The 17,340-nt window shown below is 36.2% G+C and overlaps 6 protein-coding genes across 8 annotated transcripts; 4 read left to right on the plus strand and 2 right to left on the minus strand.

Moving 5' to 3' along the window:
• Positions 1 to 206: 206 nt before the first annotated feature.
• Positions 207 to 886, plus strand: LOC106302012 (non-specific lipid-transfer protein 11). The gene is made up of 2 exons (XM_013738518.1): positions 207 to 616; positions 705 to 886. Exons 1-2 carry the CDS (start codon positions 270 to 272, stop codon positions 712 to 714), a joined length of 357 nt encoding a protein of 118 aa, XP_013593972.1. The 5' UTR covers positions 207 to 269; the 3' UTR covers positions 715 to 886.
• A 136-nt stretch (positions 887 to 1,022) lies between these two features.
• On the minus strand, positions 1,023 to 2,523 carry LOC106302011 (putative dihydroflavonol-4-reductase). Its single transcript, XM_013738517.1, has 5 exons — positions 2,223 to 2,523; positions 2,026 to 2,154; positions 1,791 to 1,955; positions 1,386 to 1,691; positions 1,023 to 1,281 (listed from the first exon to the last, which is right to left on the minus strand). The coding sequence occupies exons 1-5, from the start codon at positions 2,487 to 2,489 to the stop codon at positions 1,141 to 1,143; spliced, it is 1,008 nt and encodes a 335-aa protein (XP_013593971.1). The 5' UTR covers positions 2,490 to 2,523; the 3' UTR covers positions 1,023 to 1,140.
• A 1,241-nt stretch (positions 2,524 to 3,764) lies between these two features.
• LOC106303449 (protein WEAK CHLOROPLAST MOVEMENT UNDER BLUE LIGHT-like 1) lies at positions 3,765 to 5,930 on the plus strand. The gene is made up of 2 exons (XM_013739714.1): positions 3,765 to 4,324; positions 4,404 to 5,930. The coding sequence occupies exons 1-2, from the start codon at positions 3,809 to 3,811 to the stop codon at positions 5,928 to 5,930; spliced, it is 2,043 nt and encodes a 680-aa protein (XP_013595168.1). The 5' UTR covers positions 3,765 to 3,808.
• Positions 5,931 to 7,930: 2,000 nt separating this feature from the next.
• On the plus strand, positions 7,931 to 9,899 carry LOC106301610 (signal peptide peptidase-like 1). Its single transcript, XM_013738056.1, has 4 exons — positions 7,931 to 8,117; positions 8,382 to 9,246; positions 9,332 to 9,532; positions 9,636 to 9,899. Exons 2-4 carry the CDS (start codon positions 8,458 to 8,460, stop codon positions 9,753 to 9,755), a joined length of 1,110 nt encoding a protein of 369 aa, XP_013593510.1. The 5' UTR covers positions 7,931 to 8,117; positions 8,382 to 8,457; the 3' UTR covers positions 9,756 to 9,899.
• Positions 9,900 to 11,360: 1,461 nt separating this feature from the next.
• LOC106306478 (peroxidase 47) lies at positions 11,361 to 13,277 on the plus strand. Its single transcript, XM_013743112.1, has 4 exons — positions 11,361 to 11,673; positions 11,882 to 12,070; positions 12,155 to 12,317; positions 12,686 to 13,277. Exons 1-4 carry the CDS (start codon positions 11,446 to 11,448, stop codon positions 13,063 to 13,065), a joined length of 960 nt encoding a protein of 319 aa, XP_013598566.1. The 5' UTR covers positions 11,361 to 11,445; the 3' UTR covers positions 13,066 to 13,277.
• Positions 13,278 to 13,342: 65 nt separating this feature from the next.
• Positions 13,343 to 16,508, minus strand: LOC106306477 (BRASSINOSTEROID INSENSITIVE 1-associated receptor kinase 1-like). Of its 3 annotated transcripts, none has more exons than XM_013743111.1 (10): positions 16,132 to 16,507; positions 15,864 to 15,996; positions 15,717 to 15,788; positions 15,497 to 15,640; positions 15,351 to 15,422; positions 15,198 to 15,269; positions 14,909 to 15,117; positions 14,497 to 14,838; positions 14,029 to 14,423; positions 13,343 to 13,937 (listed from the first exon to the last, which is right to left on the minus strand). In XM_013743111.1, the coding sequence occupies exons 1-10, from the start codon at positions 16,220 to 16,222 to the stop codon at positions 13,614 to 13,616; spliced, it is 1,854 nt and encodes a 617-aa protein (XP_013598565.1). In that variant the 5' UTR covers positions 16,223 to 16,507; the 3' UTR covers positions 13,343 to 13,613. The 3 variants fall into 3 exon arrangements, with proteins under 3 accessions (XP_013598565.1, XP_013598564.1, XP_013598563.1); XM_013743110.1 differs by having other exon boundaries at positions 15,497 to 15,655; XM_013743109.1 differs by having other exon boundaries at positions 15,717 to 15,996; positions 16,132 to 16,508.
• Between the last annotated feature and the right edge of the window lie 832 nt (positions 16,509 to 17,340).

Consider the following 17,340-nt stretch of genomic DNA (forward strand, 5'->3'; position numbering starts at 1 on the left):
ATTGAACTGAAAACCAAATTTTTTGGTTTGGTACTTTCGGCTAATTCAGTTCGGTTATTTTCTGCAGGCTTATACTCGTAACCAAAGTTTTCTATCATTTCCAACTTCCGCACCACTCTAAACACATGAGTTGCAAAAAGTTAAGTCACTTAAAATACATGTAGATGACGTCTTTTCCCCCAAAACTCTCCATATAAAATAGTAAACAACGCATCAAGAAACACACATCAAGCATTGTTACCAAAACTCAAAAAGTTATCAAGAAAAAGATGAGGGACTTTACTGCTAAGACCATGTTACTGTTTGTGATTACACTTTTGGTGGTGATTGCGTATCATGAGGGAGAAGCCATATCATGTTCGCAGGTAAACATGTTTTTAGCACCATGTTTGTCTTATCTAAGAGGTGGAGGAAACCCGTCTCAACCGTGTTGCGCCGGTCTTAATAGCCTAAAAGCCGCTGCGCCTGGGAAGGCAGAAAGACAAACAGCTTGTCAATGCTTGAAGAGTGTATCTAATACAATCCCTGGAATCAACGATGATAATGCCAAACAACTACCTTCTAAATGTGGTGTTGACTTGGGTGTTCCTTTCTCTAAGAGTGTGGACTGTAACAGGTATATATTGCAATGGTTATCTAGCATTACACATCAAGCCTCTACTTAGATAATCCTCTATTGACCTTTATTTTGTTTTGTTGAGCAGCATAAACTGAAAAGAGGACTATGTACCAACGGCTATGCAGCTATAATAAGTGGATGTCCTGAAAGAGCATACACATTATGAACAAATAAATCAATTGGATACTTTAGTAATAATCTTCTGATCTTATACTTTATACATGTAATCATATAGTTATTGGCAAAATAAATTTCCACATTTACATATTCCTCTTCCTACTGATCGGTCGCACTACAAGAATATGTGCAAAGATTCATGACCTTTCCAAGAAAATGACTTATGAGCTTTTATAAGATATGGAGATACATACTCCAGTTGATAACTCTAGTTCCAGAACTTGAGTTGATAAAATCTGATAATCCATATTAGCAATTAAAAACATTTCACAGAGTTGTAGTTATATTGAACAAACATCAAATCCAAGGAAAACATATTTTATTTATGAGGTAAAATTTTAGTTTCAGTAATGAATGAGGCCCAAATCCTTCAACCAAGTTAGTATCTCCTCCAGACCTTCCCTTAGACTCCGAGGGTTATAACCAAGTTCCAGCTTAGCCTTGTCACATGAGTATGCCCATTGATGTCTCAGCACATTCACTGACTGCTCATTCACAAAAAAAAAAAAAAAAAATTAAAGCTTAAAGATGATTAAGCCAAATAAGATATATAATCTTATAACAACTAATGAATGTAACTGAAACTCACCGGAGGACTGATTACTGGAAGCTTTCCTGTAATCCGAGAGACTAGAACAGATAACCATCCGTACGCATCGATAGCCCATAAGGGAATGCTAAAGCTTGGCTTATTGGTTCCAGTTATGAGTGCAGCCATGTCAAAGACAAGCTTAAAAGAAGCGTTTTCCCCGGTGAGCAAGTATCTTTCACCAAGCCTACCTTTTTCCATTGCAGCAATATGTCCATCCACAACATCATCAACATGGCTGAAGGAGCATTTATCATTCCCGGAGCCGATGTATCCAGGTAGTCTCCCACTGAAACGCTCAATAATCTGGAATGACAACATGTGCAAATACTCTCACCTTAATGTTCTGACAACATTTGGAAATACTAACACAGCAAGATTGAAAGAACATGAAGAGAATCATACCAATTTAGCAACCATATTGCCTGAAGTGAGCTTCCCCGGACCATAGATAACACCAGGATACAGCAAAACTATCGGAACGCCTTCACTCGCAGCATTCATAGCAATCTTATCAGCAGCAGCCTTTGATCTCTCATACTCCGTGCAGAAAAACCTCTCATTATGAACCTTTACTCAAAGAACAAAGCAAATTAGAGACAAAACAAACTCATGAAAACCGAGAACACATCATCATTACTTGATCCTCGTTAGCAACAGATCCATCGGTAGACCCAAGTGCGAAGAAAGAAGACGTGTATATAACCCTCTGTACACTCTTTGTCTCCTCCACTGCTTTCAAGACGTTCTTGAGTCCACCAACGTTGACCTGAGCTTCACAAAACCACCATTGTTACACTATGATCTAGACCTAAGATGTGGCGAGAAACGCTTTACCGTAACGAATTTTGACGGATCAGGGAGCCAAGGCTCGACAAGAGCCGCGGCGTGGAAGACGATCTCGCAGCCGGAGCAAGCTTCCGTTAAAGAACAGTAGTCTGTTACGTCACCGTAAGCGAGCTCGAATGATTCGCCTACCGGAGGCAGGGAGGATACGTCGCTGGTGCGGCGGACTAAGGCGCGTACGGAGTGGCCGCGACGGAGGAGGGCGTGGCAGAGTCGTGCGCCTAAGTAACCAGAAGAGCCGGTGACCAGTATTTTCATACTTTTTTTTTTTCCAGCTGTTTACCTATGGGACAGAGATTACTGTAGATTTTTGAGTATATATGGTTATTTTAATTAGGTGTTACTAAATTCAAAAGACGCTTTTATCCTTTCTAACACGCAGCTTTTGTTTTGGTCGAGTTTAAGACAGGGGGTAAAAGAGTCATTTGTGTAAAATTTGGTTTGCATAAACTAATCGCGTTTGCATTAATTACCCAACCATGTTCGATGTTCGTTAAGACAGGGGTAAAACGGTCTTTTGCAAAATACTCTCCAACATGTTTCTTCAATTAATTAGCAATGTGTACTTAACAAGTATGTTTTAACTACACACAACCGCTTTATACTGTCTGCTGTTCGGTAAGAATCGATATTTTTAACATGGAGGGATGACGGTGGAGGAGAATGGACCGGAGGGATCACCGGAGGCGGAGTTCTCTCTCCTATGAAAGAATTACTCTACTCGTTTCCCTTTTCAACATTCTCATAGCTCTCTTGGTTCTTCGCTGTCTCTACTCGCAGGTGTTGTTTGTAACGGCTACTATCGTTCTTTGGGTTTCAGGTGTTGTAACGGCTTAAGCAAAGCCCATTTGGACATGACAGTTTGAGGGGACAGTAGGAGAGGGATAGTTTGGCTCATATTGTGCTACCATTGTTCAGTCTTGCTAAGTTGAAGTACCGGACCAAGATGCTAACATCTTTGGCAGTTGTATACAAGTATAGATTGTTTTTTTTTGTTTCTACTTTTTGTTTGTTTGTATCTATAAGACATAGGGTTTACCACAACACCTGGTTGAAGGTGAATATGGGATCAGGAATCATGTTTTTGTCGAATCTTGTCCAGTCAGGAATCTTCATTTCTTTTTCAATCTTGTGAAGATTCTAAAATGTTCAACAAATGCTTGTCTCCTGGTTGTGACAGTGAATCTTTGATCTGGTAATAGCAGAGTCAGGTTGTATGCAACAGAGAGATACAACAGAACATATCTCGATTAGTGGTAGTTAGGATCAAATTAGTGGTAGTTAGGATCAAATGCCTATATCCGGTAAATATGTTACAAAACATCACATTATACTTCTGTAATGTATAAATTAATGAACAATAGAAACAAAGCTAAAATTGGACAGGTTCATCATTCATCACACATCTATTCTACTAATTATAGACTTTTGAATTGTGTACCTCTCTTTACTTTGTCTAGAAACCTTCTTAATCTCAAATATCAATAATTCTTCTCTGCTTTCTTCATTTTTCCTCTCTATTGATTCTTTCTTTTACCATTTCTCTTGTAAGTTTTTTGCCTTTCTAGCTTCCTCCAATGGAGGATTTGAAATTAACAGAAGTTGTATCTCCTCCTCCAGAAGAACCTAGTGTAACATCAAATGTTGTTGAGTTGGAGCAACCTCAAGCAAATGAAGCAATGCAACAATCTCAAGCAAATGAAGATTCAACTCAAAATGGGAAAGTTTATATGGATGACACTTTTTTTCCCACCAGTTTATCAAGCAGCCAAGCAGAAGAAACACAAGATTCTTCTTCTTATTCTAACACTACTACTCCTGTATTTGTTTCTGAGATTGGTCTGCCTTCGGTGAAGACTAAGTATAGATCAGAGGGCACCACAACAAGAAAAAGATCTCTATCTTCCCAAAGAAGCCTTGGAACTCCAAGAACACTCGGATCATCATCACCATTGAGCAATGAAACGCCCAAAAGTCTTGATTCTTACAAAGATTCCATTGACACAACATCACCTATTGAATCAGTTAAAGAAGCTGTCTCAAAATTTGGAGGAATCACTGACTGGAAAGCACATAAAATGCAAGTATTAGAGGTAATGATCATTTTGTGTATATATGTATCTGACTTCTATGCGTTTAGACTTGTGCTCACTTTCTTTTTTTTTGTTGCAGAGACGCAAGTTTGTGGAACAAGAACTCAAAGAGATTGAAGAGCAGATTCCTGAGCACAAGAAACAATCAGAGACTGTTGAGATGTCAAAACTGCTAGCTGTTGAGGAGTTAGAGAGCACAAAGAGACTCATAGAAGAGCTGAAGCTTAATCTCGAAAAGGCGGAAACCGAAGAAAAACAAGCAAAGCAGGACTCAGACCTTGCAAAGATGAGAGTTGAGGAGATGGAGCAAGGAGTAGCTGGTGAAGCCAGCGTTGCAGCTAAAGCACAGCTTGAGGTGGCTCAAGCCAGACACACATCTGCAATTTCGGAACTGGAATCTGTCGAGGAAGAGATACAAACTCTGCAGAAGGAGCATGATGGTTTGGTGAGAGAGAAAGATTTGGCTGTGAAGGAAGCGGCTGAAGCAGTTTTGGCTTCTAAAGAGGTTGAGAAGAAAGTTGAAGAGCTGAGTATAGAGCTGATAGCTACAAAGGAGTCACTGGAATGTGCACATTCTTCTCATTTAGAAGCTGAAGAACTTCAAAGACTGATGAAGAACTTCGTATCCCAAACAGATGTTGCTTCTGCAAAGAAGGAACTAGAAGAAGTCTATGTGAATATCGAGAAAGCAACGTCTGAAGTGAAATGCTTAAAGGTAGCATCATCATCCTTAAGAGTTGAAATTGAGAAAGAGAGATCAGCGCTTGAATCAATCAAACAAAGAGAAGGGATGGCATCAGTAGCGGTTGCATCACTAGAAGCTGAGATAGACATAACAAGATTCGAGATAGCTCTTGTTGAGTCCAAGGAAAAGGAAGTCAGAGAAGAGATGGTGGAGCTACCAAAGCAGCTGCAGCAAGCAAGTCAAGAGGCTGATGAAGCGAAATCATTTGCTAAACTTGCGAGTGAAGAGCTGAGGAAGTCTCAAGAAGAAGCAGAGAAAGCAAAGGCTGGAGCAAGTGCAATGGAGGGGAGATTACTTGCAGCTCAGAAAGAAATTGAAGATGTTAAGGCTTCAGAGAGGTTCGCATTAGCTGCTATCAAGGCGTTGCAAGAGAGTGAATATGATTTGGAAGAAAAGAATAGTGTGACACTGACGTTAGAGGAGTACTATGAGCTTAGCAAGCGTGCTAAAGAGGCAGAAGAAAGGGTTGCAGCAGCGGTTTGTGAGATTGAGGAAGCTAAAGAAGAGGAGAAGAGAAGGTTGGAGAAGTTGGAAGAAGTGAATAAGGAGATGGTTTTGAGGAAGGAAAGACTTGCGGAAGTAACTGAGAAGGCTGAGAAGGCTAAAGAAGGGAAGTTAGGTGTAGAACAAGAGCTGAGAAAATGGAGAGAAGAACACAAAGTAAAGAGAAAGAATGTTGAAAATGGAGTGAAAATAGAGGAAAGTCATGAAAGAAGCTTAGAGGGTTCAAAGGAGAAAGAAAATGAGTCTAGTGGAACTGAAACAAACACAATCCCACCTGAGATTCCTGTAAAGAAAAAGAAGAAATTTTTTCCAAGAATTTTTATGTTCTTGATGAAGAAGAAGAAGTCACCCAAGTGAGTTTGATGTGAAGAAGTTGATTATGTAAAATTATATTAAATGTTTTACTAATACTATAAAAGAAATCCTCAGTTTTAGATAATCTTTCTTCATGATACATCTTCCAACATACTTCTTTTCTTTCATTTCCCAGTTATATTAGTGAAAATTGGAAAGCTATTAATCTAAATGAAAGATTAAAAATTGGAAAATGAAAGTATTCAGAATCTCCCACAAGAAAGCATTAATCTAAAGCACCTAGAGCTAAGCTATGTTTACCTCACTTGTATGCAGAATAAAAAATCTGTAAGTTAATAAGTTAAAAAAAATATTTATATCTTCCTATATATTAGATGAGAAGTCACTTAAATGACTTTTGCCTAGGTGTAAATCATAGAGAAAATTTAGGAAAATTGTTATAATTTGATTGTTTGAAAGATAATCAATTTTTATTATTTTAATTAGATCTAAAATAAAAGGTAAGTCTAGAACTAATTAATATTACTTACCAACTAGTCTAAATAATATTACAAATAATAATTTATGGTAACTAATTGTCAAAATTAAAAAATTGTAATAATGTTTGATTAATTGTTTTTATATTTATGTAATACATAATATAATTAGTCGAACACAATTTATAGAAATCGATATAATGATTTCATATTCTTATATAAAACATTATATTCATATATAAAGAATTATAATAATTATTAATGTCTTATAATTTCCATATATGTTTTATAAGTCATTTAAAAAAATAAAGCATTTATAAATTATCTATCATAGCTTACAAAATTATTTTATCTTAATTTTAAATTATTTATATGAGTTTATAAAACATTTATAAAAAAATAAATTATCCTATATATTAAAATAGAAGTCACTTAAGTGAATTTTGCTTACATGTCGATTATTTATGAAGTCTCGAGAAATATTTTTATAATTTGCTTAGTCGATAATTTTTAATTTTATTTTAGATTTAAAATAAAAAATCTAGATCTAATTAATATCACTTGCCAAAAATCTAAATTATATTACAAATACTGATTTATGGCAACTAATTGTTGAAATTATATAAAGAATATTAACGCCTGATCAGTTCATTTTTATATTTATAAACTACATAATATAATGAGCGGAACTTTATAAATTTTATTATTTTAATTATATCTAAAATAAAAGACAAGTCTAAAGCTAATTACTATCACTTGCCAAATAACATAAATGATGTTACAAATAATAATTAATGGTAGCTAATTTTCAAAAATATAGAAAGTGTAATAATGTTTGATCAATTATTTTTATATTTATATACTACATAAAATAATAAATATAAAACAATTTATAGAAATCAATATAATGATTTCATATTCATATAATAATATAGTTGTATCTATAATAATTACTAATATCTTATAATGTCCATATATGTTTTATGAATAATTAGGCTTTGAAGATTGAAATGATTATATTTAACGGATCGTGTGAGAACTTTGATTAAAAAAATTGCATTTAAGTCAAATAATATAGTGAATAAGGTAATGTTATGGTTGAAAATAATTTTAAGATGAATTTTTGGTTCGTTGATTATATGTGTTGTATTGCTATTTAGAGAAAGAAATAAATATTTGGCAAAAATATGTTAAAAATTAGGAAAACATTAGCAAAAGTTTAATAAAAAAAACGAAATGATAACGAGAAAAATAAGAAGATGCATAATATGTATTGAAGAAGTTAATGTGATAGTTACATATATATATTTCACAAGCATTTGTTATTAGTAAATATTCATCAATTATTTTTACATCAAATTTATATAAACTTTACTATTGATTTTTTAAACTAATTGAAGTTAAAAATTTATATTTTTAATGTTTCTAATTATTATTCAAAATTTATGACATTATATACATAATATATATTTTCTTACAATTTTTAGTAGTATTATAAAATAATAGTCTAACCTTCTTTGGGTTTAAATAGTACTCTAATTTATTAATCATAATACGTTGACCCAATGCTAATACATTTGTTAAACTGATACACTGTAAACCTCTTCTCACACGCGTCTGAGACCTTTAGATCCCCATTGAAGCCTCTCTGCAAGGGATCCAACAACGCGTTTAGGGTTTCTCAGGTGGAGAAGAGTCTCTCTCCTTCGCATTCTCTCATCTCTACCTCCCTCTCGATCTAATCTCGCTCGTTGTAAGTTTCTGCAATCCCTGAGCTTCTTATCTCCTTGATCGGAGAAACAAACTCCTCGCAATTGATTCATCGAAATGCGAAATTGATTTCCTTTAGGGTTTATTAATGAATAAATAGTCACACTTGTTCCGTGAATCTCATAAAGCCAGAAGCTTTTCTCAATTCTATAGCGATCACACTTGTTCTGTAAAGCTCATAAAGCCTGAAGCTTTGGGTGTGTTTTAGTGAGTTTGTGCCTTTGTGGTGTTGTCTTATCTTTTGTAGGTTCTTATCTGTTGGAAAGCTATCTCAAGTTCGAGTCTTTGGGGTTATATAATCAAAAGGAACTCTCTTTCTGATCATGGACACTCTTATGTATCTCCTAGAACCTGCTCCAGCCACTCTCATCTTGACAGCTGTCTCCGTGACGTTTGCATCTGCTTTCCGTGCACTTAACTACGCCAAAGAGATGGAGAGGAACCGTGACTTCTCCGAAGCTTCCATCACGCTAGACACCTCTCAGGCCTTGATGATCCCTGTCATGAGCTCTTGCAGTTTGCTTCTCATGTTCTATCTCTTCTCCTCTGTCTCTCAGCTCCTCACCGCCTTCACAGCAGTTGCATCCGTCTGCTCTCTCTTCTTCTGGCTATCGCCGTATGCCTTGTACGTCAAGTCTCAGCTCGGTCTCTCTGATCCTTTCCTCTCGCGCTGCTGCTCTAAGTCTTTTACAAGGATGCAAGGGTTGCTGCTGGTGGGTTGTGTGATGACTGTTGTGGCGTGGCTTGTCTCTGGTCATTGGGTGCTGAACAATCTGCTTGGGATATCCATTTGTATTGCGTTTGTTAGCCATGTTCGTCTTCCTAATATCAAAACGTGCGCTATGCTTCTTGTGTGTCTCTTTGTGTATGACATCTTCTGGGTTTTCTTCTCTGAGAGGTTCTTTGGTGCGAACGTTATGGTGTCCGTGGCTACTCAGCAAGCGTCTAACCCGGTTCATACGGTAGCCAACAGTTTGAATCTTCCTGGACTGGAAATGATCACAAAGAAACTGGAGCTGCCGGTGAAGATAGTGTTTCCAAGGAACCTATTGGGCGGTGTGGTGCCTGGTGTGAGTGCATCAGAGTTCATGATGCTTGGTCTTGGTGACATGGTACTGATCAAATAACCCTTTGGTTTTCTTCCCATGTCCACTAGATTGTTATAACATGTTTAACTGTTTTGTTTGTTTGTTACAGGCTATTCCTGCAATGCTTTTGGCTTTGGTTCTCTGTTTTGACTATAGGAAAACTAGAGATGTGGTGAATCTTTGTGATCTAAAATCTTCAAAGGGACATAAATACATATGGTATGCTCTTCCTGGGTACGCCATTGGTTTGGTCTCGGCTCTAGCTGCAGGTGTATTGACCCACTCACCTCAGCCAGCTCTACTTTATCTGGTACATAACCGAAATTTTGTTGATATAAACTTTTCTAGTTTCAGTCAGTGTTTGAGATTATGATGGTGTTTAAACTCGTTTTGGATGTGGATTATATATATAGGTACCATCTACATTAGGACCGGTGATCTTCATGTCATGGCGTAGAAAGGATCTTGCGGAGCTGTGGGAAGGACCAGCAGTATCCAATCCCATTGAGAAATCTCATGAAGTAGAGATCTGAGTTTAACATCAATCAAACATAGCTCAGAAACATTAAAACATTAAAACACAAAGACGTTAAGTAGAGCGATATCAGATCACGTGCTCTTTGTGTTCTCAAGTTAAAAAAAAAAACAGAAGTATTATATCTCATTTCATTGCAACATATATACCTCACATACAGGATACTTCCAAAATATACAAGAAAGAAAAATATACATATAAGTTCCTAGTGTATAACATTTAAGTTCTTAGGTGTATAACATCTTTTTGTATGACAAAGTCAACCATTTGAATTGGAATTTTTAAATTATCGTCTCAATTAAACTTTGTATCAATGGCCTTCTTTGTCATCCTACATATACTAATTGATGAGACACAATGGGTAAAGCTAACCAAAATAATGAAGAAATTCGAAAAAGAAATATACATTTACAATGTAGACCAAACTCTTTATAGAAGTGTACATTAAGTCAAACATATTGTCCAGATTTAACAAAAAGAATAAACACATTTCTTGGATCATTTGTTCTTGTCCTTACAGGATAATGAAGTGGAACAATGTAGCACTACAAAATTCCGCGTCGAAAGCACTCAGTTATAAAGTGAAAACCGAAATGCGATTACATTAAAAATAGCGAACTCGCTTGTCCATTTCTATGGATGTCTGCTAGCTAATGGGAGCCAGCTACATGTCGTCTCGCTTTCTCGTTTGACTTTTGTTTCTTGAACTTCACTTCAATCATACATGCATCTACGTTTTTGCGTATATTAATTACTAGTGGCTAATCAAACCGCCCCTTATCTTACTCAGCACTGATTGATATAGTCAAACTCGTTTTCTACATTTTATAACAAAAAACAAGTTCGATATTGGTTCCTTGTCAATAGCTATACTATTTTATGAGACCGCCCACATTTCTAGAAGATCAACATCAAACCTAGGAAAATCCCACTAATGCCCAATTAAGTTTGTGTTAATATCCGATAATCTTAACACCAGAACTAAAAAAATTTGTTGAAGACATATGGTAGAATCATATTTTAAATAAACAACGGGATCTAATATTTGTCTGACTCTTGTTGGGTTTGATCAGTTCTCAAATCGCCATGTTTAAGTTTTTGTTGCCATTAGAGACTTCTCAAATCACCATGTTTAATTAAGTTTTAGTTCTTTTGGCATCAAAAACTCTAATTATGTTGATTAAGCTCTTTTGCAATTAATTATATATTCTCTGATTTATAGTGAAATACACATTCATCTTACAATACCTATACAAGTTTCCGTTTTAAAATAATATAACTTGTTGGTATTATAGTAGAAATGGTCGTATGTGGACAAAGCGATTTCAAGTTTTGGCAAAGTAAAGAAATGGTCGTATGAGTCAACACAACGTGCCACTTTCCATGCAATAACATGCAAATGAGATCAGCCATTAAGAATAAAATAAGTTGAATTTTCACTTCGATAAGATAAAACGGGAAGGCATAATGGAGCACTATCCCATCATGGGACCAATACACAATTATATAATTTGGGTTTACATGGTCCATATTTTAACCACTCCAATATCTAAGCGTGTCTAAGTGCCAGTCCATACTATATATAAGCGACAAGTGATACACAAGCTTACAAACTTAAACACAATACTAAACAAAACAAGATAAGGCTTAAAGCCAGAATATATATCACGGTGGTGAGATCATTTAAGATGAAAAATAATAAGATGGTTAGGGCAAAATTATTGAGAGTGATTATGGTGATGCATGCAATTATTGGGCTTCCTTATACTGTGATGGGGTTAAGTATGAGTTACTACATGATGAGCTGTCCTGCCGCTGAACAGATTGTGACGAATACTGTTAACAATGCTCTTCGAGCCGATCCCACTTTGGCCGCAGGTCTTATCCGTATGCTCTTCCACGACTGTTTCATTGAGGTAATGTTTCTTCTTAAGTCTCCATATTAAAATTGTGTATTCTACGTACGTAGAAGAAAACCAATAATGCATTGGACTAGTAAATTAGTATAAGGAGTTGGTTCCATTGTACTCTTAATTTGATTTTGCTGGAAAATATGTTTTACGGCGCCATGTTATAATAAATTTTGAAAATCTAAGTTGTTTTTTTTTGCTTGTCCTATTAAAGGGATGTGACGCTTCAGTTCTGCTAGACTCAACAAAAGACAACACTGCAGAAAAGGATTCACCTGCGAATCTGAGTCTACGTGGGTACGAGATCATAGATGATGCAAAAAAGAAAATCGAGGCTACATGTCCAGGAGTTGTATCTTGCGCAGATATTATTGCCATGGCTGCTAGAGATGCTGTCTTTGCAGTAAGCTAATCATTTGTGATTAAATATATTATGATGATGATTTTTATACTTTAATATAGTTAGTAACTGGTTTATTAATTTTAGGCTAATGGTCCATATTATCAAATACCAAAAGGAAGATTTGATGGTAAAAGATCAAAGATAGAAGATACAAGAAATCTCCCTTCACCTTTTCTCAATGCTTCTCAACTCATCCAGACTTTTGGTCAACGTGGCTTCACTCCACAAGACGTTGTTGCTCTCTCCGGTAAGTTGTTTTTTTTTTTTTTTTTTTTTCTTGTCAATCTCCGGTAAGTTGTTTATTTACAAGTACAACACACTTTGAGTTCCATTCTTGAGTACAACTATTTCAAATTATTAAAAATCAATTTGGTAGAGCTAAAAAAATATATAATTATAGTTTTACTGATTTAATAGTTACTCTTTTTCATCTACTTTATTTTAATTTTTTGCTACTATTAAATTAATTCGTTGGAAAAATGTAATGTATGTAACATATATAATGTTGACAAAAAAAATGTAACATATATAACATTGTTTCATGGGTTATCTAACTTTTTCTTTTGAAACTAAACAATATCATTGGTTCTAACTTTATATGTGGACTATGTATAGGAGCACATACTCTTGGAGTTGCACGATGCTCATCCTTCAAAGCCAGACTTACCACACCAGATTCTTCAATGGACTCTTCCTTTGTAAACACTCTCACTAAAACTTGCAGTGCCGGTGACGATGCAGAGCAACCATTTGATGCCACGCGCAACAACTTCGACAATGCTTATTTCAATGCCCTTCAGAGGAAATCAGGAGTCCTCTTTTCAGACCAAACCTTATTCAACACTCCAGCGACTAGGAATATTGTTAATGGCTATGCCTTTAACCAAGCTAAGTTTTTCTTTGATTTCCAAATGGCCATGCAAAAGATGAGCAATCTTGATGTCAAACTTGGCTCTCAAGGTGAAGTCCGTAAAAATTGTCGCATTCTTAACTAAGCTTATGCCAAATGTATTTATGATGTTTGTGTTTAATGCTCCTACCTTTAGTTATATGAATATCTCTACTCTCATCATACGATTCATGATGAATCTCTTGTGCTAGCATGTATAAAATCAGTGTTTGTAATATGTAATTGTATACTTGTTGTTTGTGGGTTTTAGAATAATATATCTATAAAATTTGGTAGTCTATTGTACACCATGTCTTATATGATCTGTCTCTATTAAAGGGCCAAGAAGTATAAATCAGAAGACAACATGAAACCGCCCTAAAATGTCCAAAACGATATATAAACGTGTAACATGTACAGTTGATGAGATACAAAATGTGAATCACGTGAGAAACAATCCTCAAGAAGTAAAGCCATGTTTTGGGTTTTTAGCTTTCAACAACATTCAAATCCCTTTCATATAAAACTTACAAACCCAATCTGAATCCTCCTGCATGTACCCTCTTAAGAACACAACATGGAGCAGCAGAAACTAAAACCCTACAGAAGTAAAAAAATAAAGACAAGAGAAAGCATTCAGTGTAACGAATCTTATTATCTTGGACCAGAGGGGTATTCGTTTTCAATGTGGGAAGTGGAATCCCCTATAAGCCAACCAGTGTTCGGTTGGTTATAGTTTTGGTAGTTGAAATCTTGTCTGAACATTTCCTCTTTTTGCCACTCTTCCCATCTCTCAGCTAAACCATCTCCTTCAAGCATTCTCACAACTTCAGACATTTTGGGTCTTTCCATTGGTGAGCTTTGAGTGCAGAGCAGAGCCACTTGGATTAGCTTCTCCACTTCTTCGTCTATGTAGTTACCCTGAAGATCAACATCTACTAGCGCTTCCAGTTTCTTCTCTTTTAACAACCCTTTCACCTGTTGAATGGAACGAAAACAAACACACATAACTAACACAATATAAAACCAACACCAGATCATGAACTATGAGCAACAAAAACATATATACCCAGTCTAGTAACATGACATCATCGTCATTAGCGAGGCGAGCAAGATCGAAAGCCCTTTGTCCAGTAATCAGCTCAAGAAGCATGACTCCATAACCAAAGACATCAGTTTTCTCAGATGATTTTCCTGTTGAAAGGTACTCAGGGGCTATATGACCGATTGTACCACGCACTGCTGTTGTAACATGTGTGTCTTTGTAGTCCATGAGTTTTGCGAGCCCAAAATCTCCAACCACGGCTTCAAAGTCTTCGTCCAACAATATATTGGCAGCTTTCACATCTCGATGAATGATCTTTGGGTCGCAATGATCATGTAAATACGCAAGTCCCCTTGCTGATCCCAACGCAATACGCTGTCTCTTTGACCAATCAAGTGGTGGCTGTGACTCCGGATGTTCTAACAACATATAAAGCATTCTAAGGATGGATACGTAAAAAGGCAACTTGAGAGGCTAAGGAACAAGAGATACCTCTTAAACAGGAGGCAACACTTCCATTAGCCATGTAAGGATAAACAAGCAATCTCTCTGTGGGAGTCATGCAAAATCCACGAAGCCGAAGCAAGTTCCTATGAACAGCCATGCTGATCATCTCAACTTCGGTTTGGAACTGCAGTTCTCCACCTTGTGTGCGCTCCTCTTTCAGTCTTTTAACCGCCACTAAAGTACCATCAGCTAACCGTCCTTTGTAAACTTTACCAAAACCACCTCTACCCAATATGTTCTTGTTGCTAAAATTATCCGAAGCAACTTGTAGTTCACGCAATGAAAACCTCTTAAGTTGTCCTAAGTGAACCTCTGGGTCCTCTTCAGCTGCAAATAAAACAAACATTCAGCTAGAGAAGTGTCAATTGGAAAACAGGCAAACAGAAGCTTAGCTAACCTGGTACATCAAAGAAGTGTTCCTGTGGTGTTTTCCTTCGCCATAAAGCAAGTGCAATGGCAGGAACAGCAAATAGAAGTGCAGCACCTGCGGCAACTCCTCCAGCAATTGCTCCAGTAATTCTATTGCTCCCTGCAGGTGATGGAGTTGTGGGAGAGAGGGGAGGCGGGGGAGACGCAGGAAGGGGAGTCAAATTGGTGTTGGCAAAACTAAAGATAATTTTCAAACAATTAATCAATCATTCTGACATGTCCACAAAAAGTATAAAATTAGGAGACAGAAGCAAAACCTGATAGGTGTGAAAAGTGAAAAGGAGCCATTAACAGGAATATCTCCAGTGAGAGGATTGTTTGAGAGATCCCTGCATTTCAAGACAATATCATTTTCTGACTTAATACCAAACAATAATCAGAATCATTTAATAGGAATTTGGGAGACTTACAGAACTTGCAGCGACGAGACAGCAGTTAAAGACCTTGGAATCTCTCCAGATAAGCTGTTGTTATTAAGACGCCTAAAACAACCAATAGCAAAAGACCATCAGATGAATATATTAGAAAACGTATTAAAAGAAGAGGGTGTGCATACAAGAAACGTAGTTTCTTTAGTCGGCCGAGAGATGAAGGGATGGGACCGCTGAGATTGTTCAAGTAAAGATCCAAGCTCACCAGTTCGGTTAAATTACCAAGCGTCTCTGGGATTGTCCCAGTAATGTTATTGCTGTAAAGCTCCCTGTCATTCATTACACTTTCTTCCATATTAGTTTCTACAAAGATACTTAACTATGTTTAAAGAAGAGAAGACTTACAAGTACTGCAAGTTTGGGAGCTGACCAAGCTGCATCACGAGCTGGCCAGATAGATTGGCATTCCCAAGGTCACTGCGCAAGGATAAGATTCTTTTAGTACACATGCAAAAAAAAAAAAAAGCAGAATCATTTTCATGAGAGACGTACACACGAGTAACACTATTGTCAGGATTGCAAGTAACATGAAACCAGGTACAAGGGGTAACAAGAGTAGCGTCCCAACTTTGAAGCACCTTGTTAGGGTCGCTTAAACTGTTCTTCAGAGCACTCAGTGCATCACCTGACGTTTCAACCAATAGAAGAGAATCAAAATCACTCTGTCGAACATTGCAATCAAATTAGAGTAAGACAAAGCTAAACCGTCTCAAAGCAAACAACTTTCATATGGAAATTTTACAAAGAGAATGAGAGAGACCTTCGGCGTTGCCTGATGTCCTGAGAACCAAATCCAAAACCAGAATGAGCCAAAAGAAGAAGCCTTGTATCATCATTCTTCCTCGTTCCATTGCAACTTCACAGATGAATCCTCCTTATTTCATTTGATGAGGATACACATCAGAGAAAGATCCAGCCTTTTTGACCCACCCAACCTTTAAATTAAGGATCTCGATTGAGCAAAGCCCTCAACGAAACACACTCTGAGCTATATTATTCCCCGATTCGAAACCTCCAGATCGTTGAGGCGTTGACTCCTTTCTCGAATTGAGATTGAAATGAGGAAGATGATTGATTCTTTCTCGAATATACTTTAAAAATGGAAACCGAGAGGAGGAGGAGGATGAAGATGAAGAAGAAGGAATGAATAATTAAAAAGAATTTTCTTCGTAAGAGTTTTTTTTTTTTTTTTTTTTTAACTTGGTTGCTTGAGAGTTGCTACAGTGAAATTGAAAAAAAGGAGGTAGATTGAGCAGAAAATGACAAAAGAGATGATGACGTGGATCATTTCAAGCTGGTCAAAGTCAAACACGCACGCCTTCAAACTGGAATCATGTTGGCTATGTCCATGAATACGATGGGTGGTGAATGGTGGTGTTTGTCATACATACCATCCATCATCTCTTAATTAATTCGTTTATCATTAATTAATTTGTATAATACCCTTGTTTGGGCTTTTCATTTTAAATGAAAAAGGCCGATAGAAGAGTGACTCCAAAGCGTCCAATCTTAGTTTATTCAGGCTCATATTGTTTTTGTGGGCTCTGGAAAAAACCAGTCCAGCTATTTGGATTTTAACGAGAAGTTAAAAGAAAAAAATTTAGAAAACTTAGATTATACTTTCCACTGTTTCCAATTTAGCTATTGCCGAGGAATAAAATTTTTGTTTCGTAATAAATATCGTTTTATAATTTTAGTGTAAAATTAAATGATTTTATATTTTAATCTATTTTCTATTGGTTGAAATGTAATTAGTTGTTTTGAAAATGATATTTTTATTTAGTAACTATATAAAATTAAATATTTTTTTAATTTGTGTATTCAAATTTAAAATAACAATTAAAATTAATGGAAGAATAATATTTAGGAGATAGTGTCCAACCATAAAACAAAGACTATAATATATGACAAGAAAACAAAGAGCATATGATATATAGAAAGACAAAATAAAATTATTTAATTTTACATT

This window comes from Brassica oleracea, chromosome C7 (assembly GCF_000695525.1).
Source record: "Brassica oleracea var. oleracea cultivar TO1000 chromosome C7, BOL, whole genome shotgun sequence".
NCBI lineage: Eukaryota > Viridiplantae > Streptophyta > Magnoliopsida > Brassicales > Brassicaceae > Brassica > Brassica oleracea.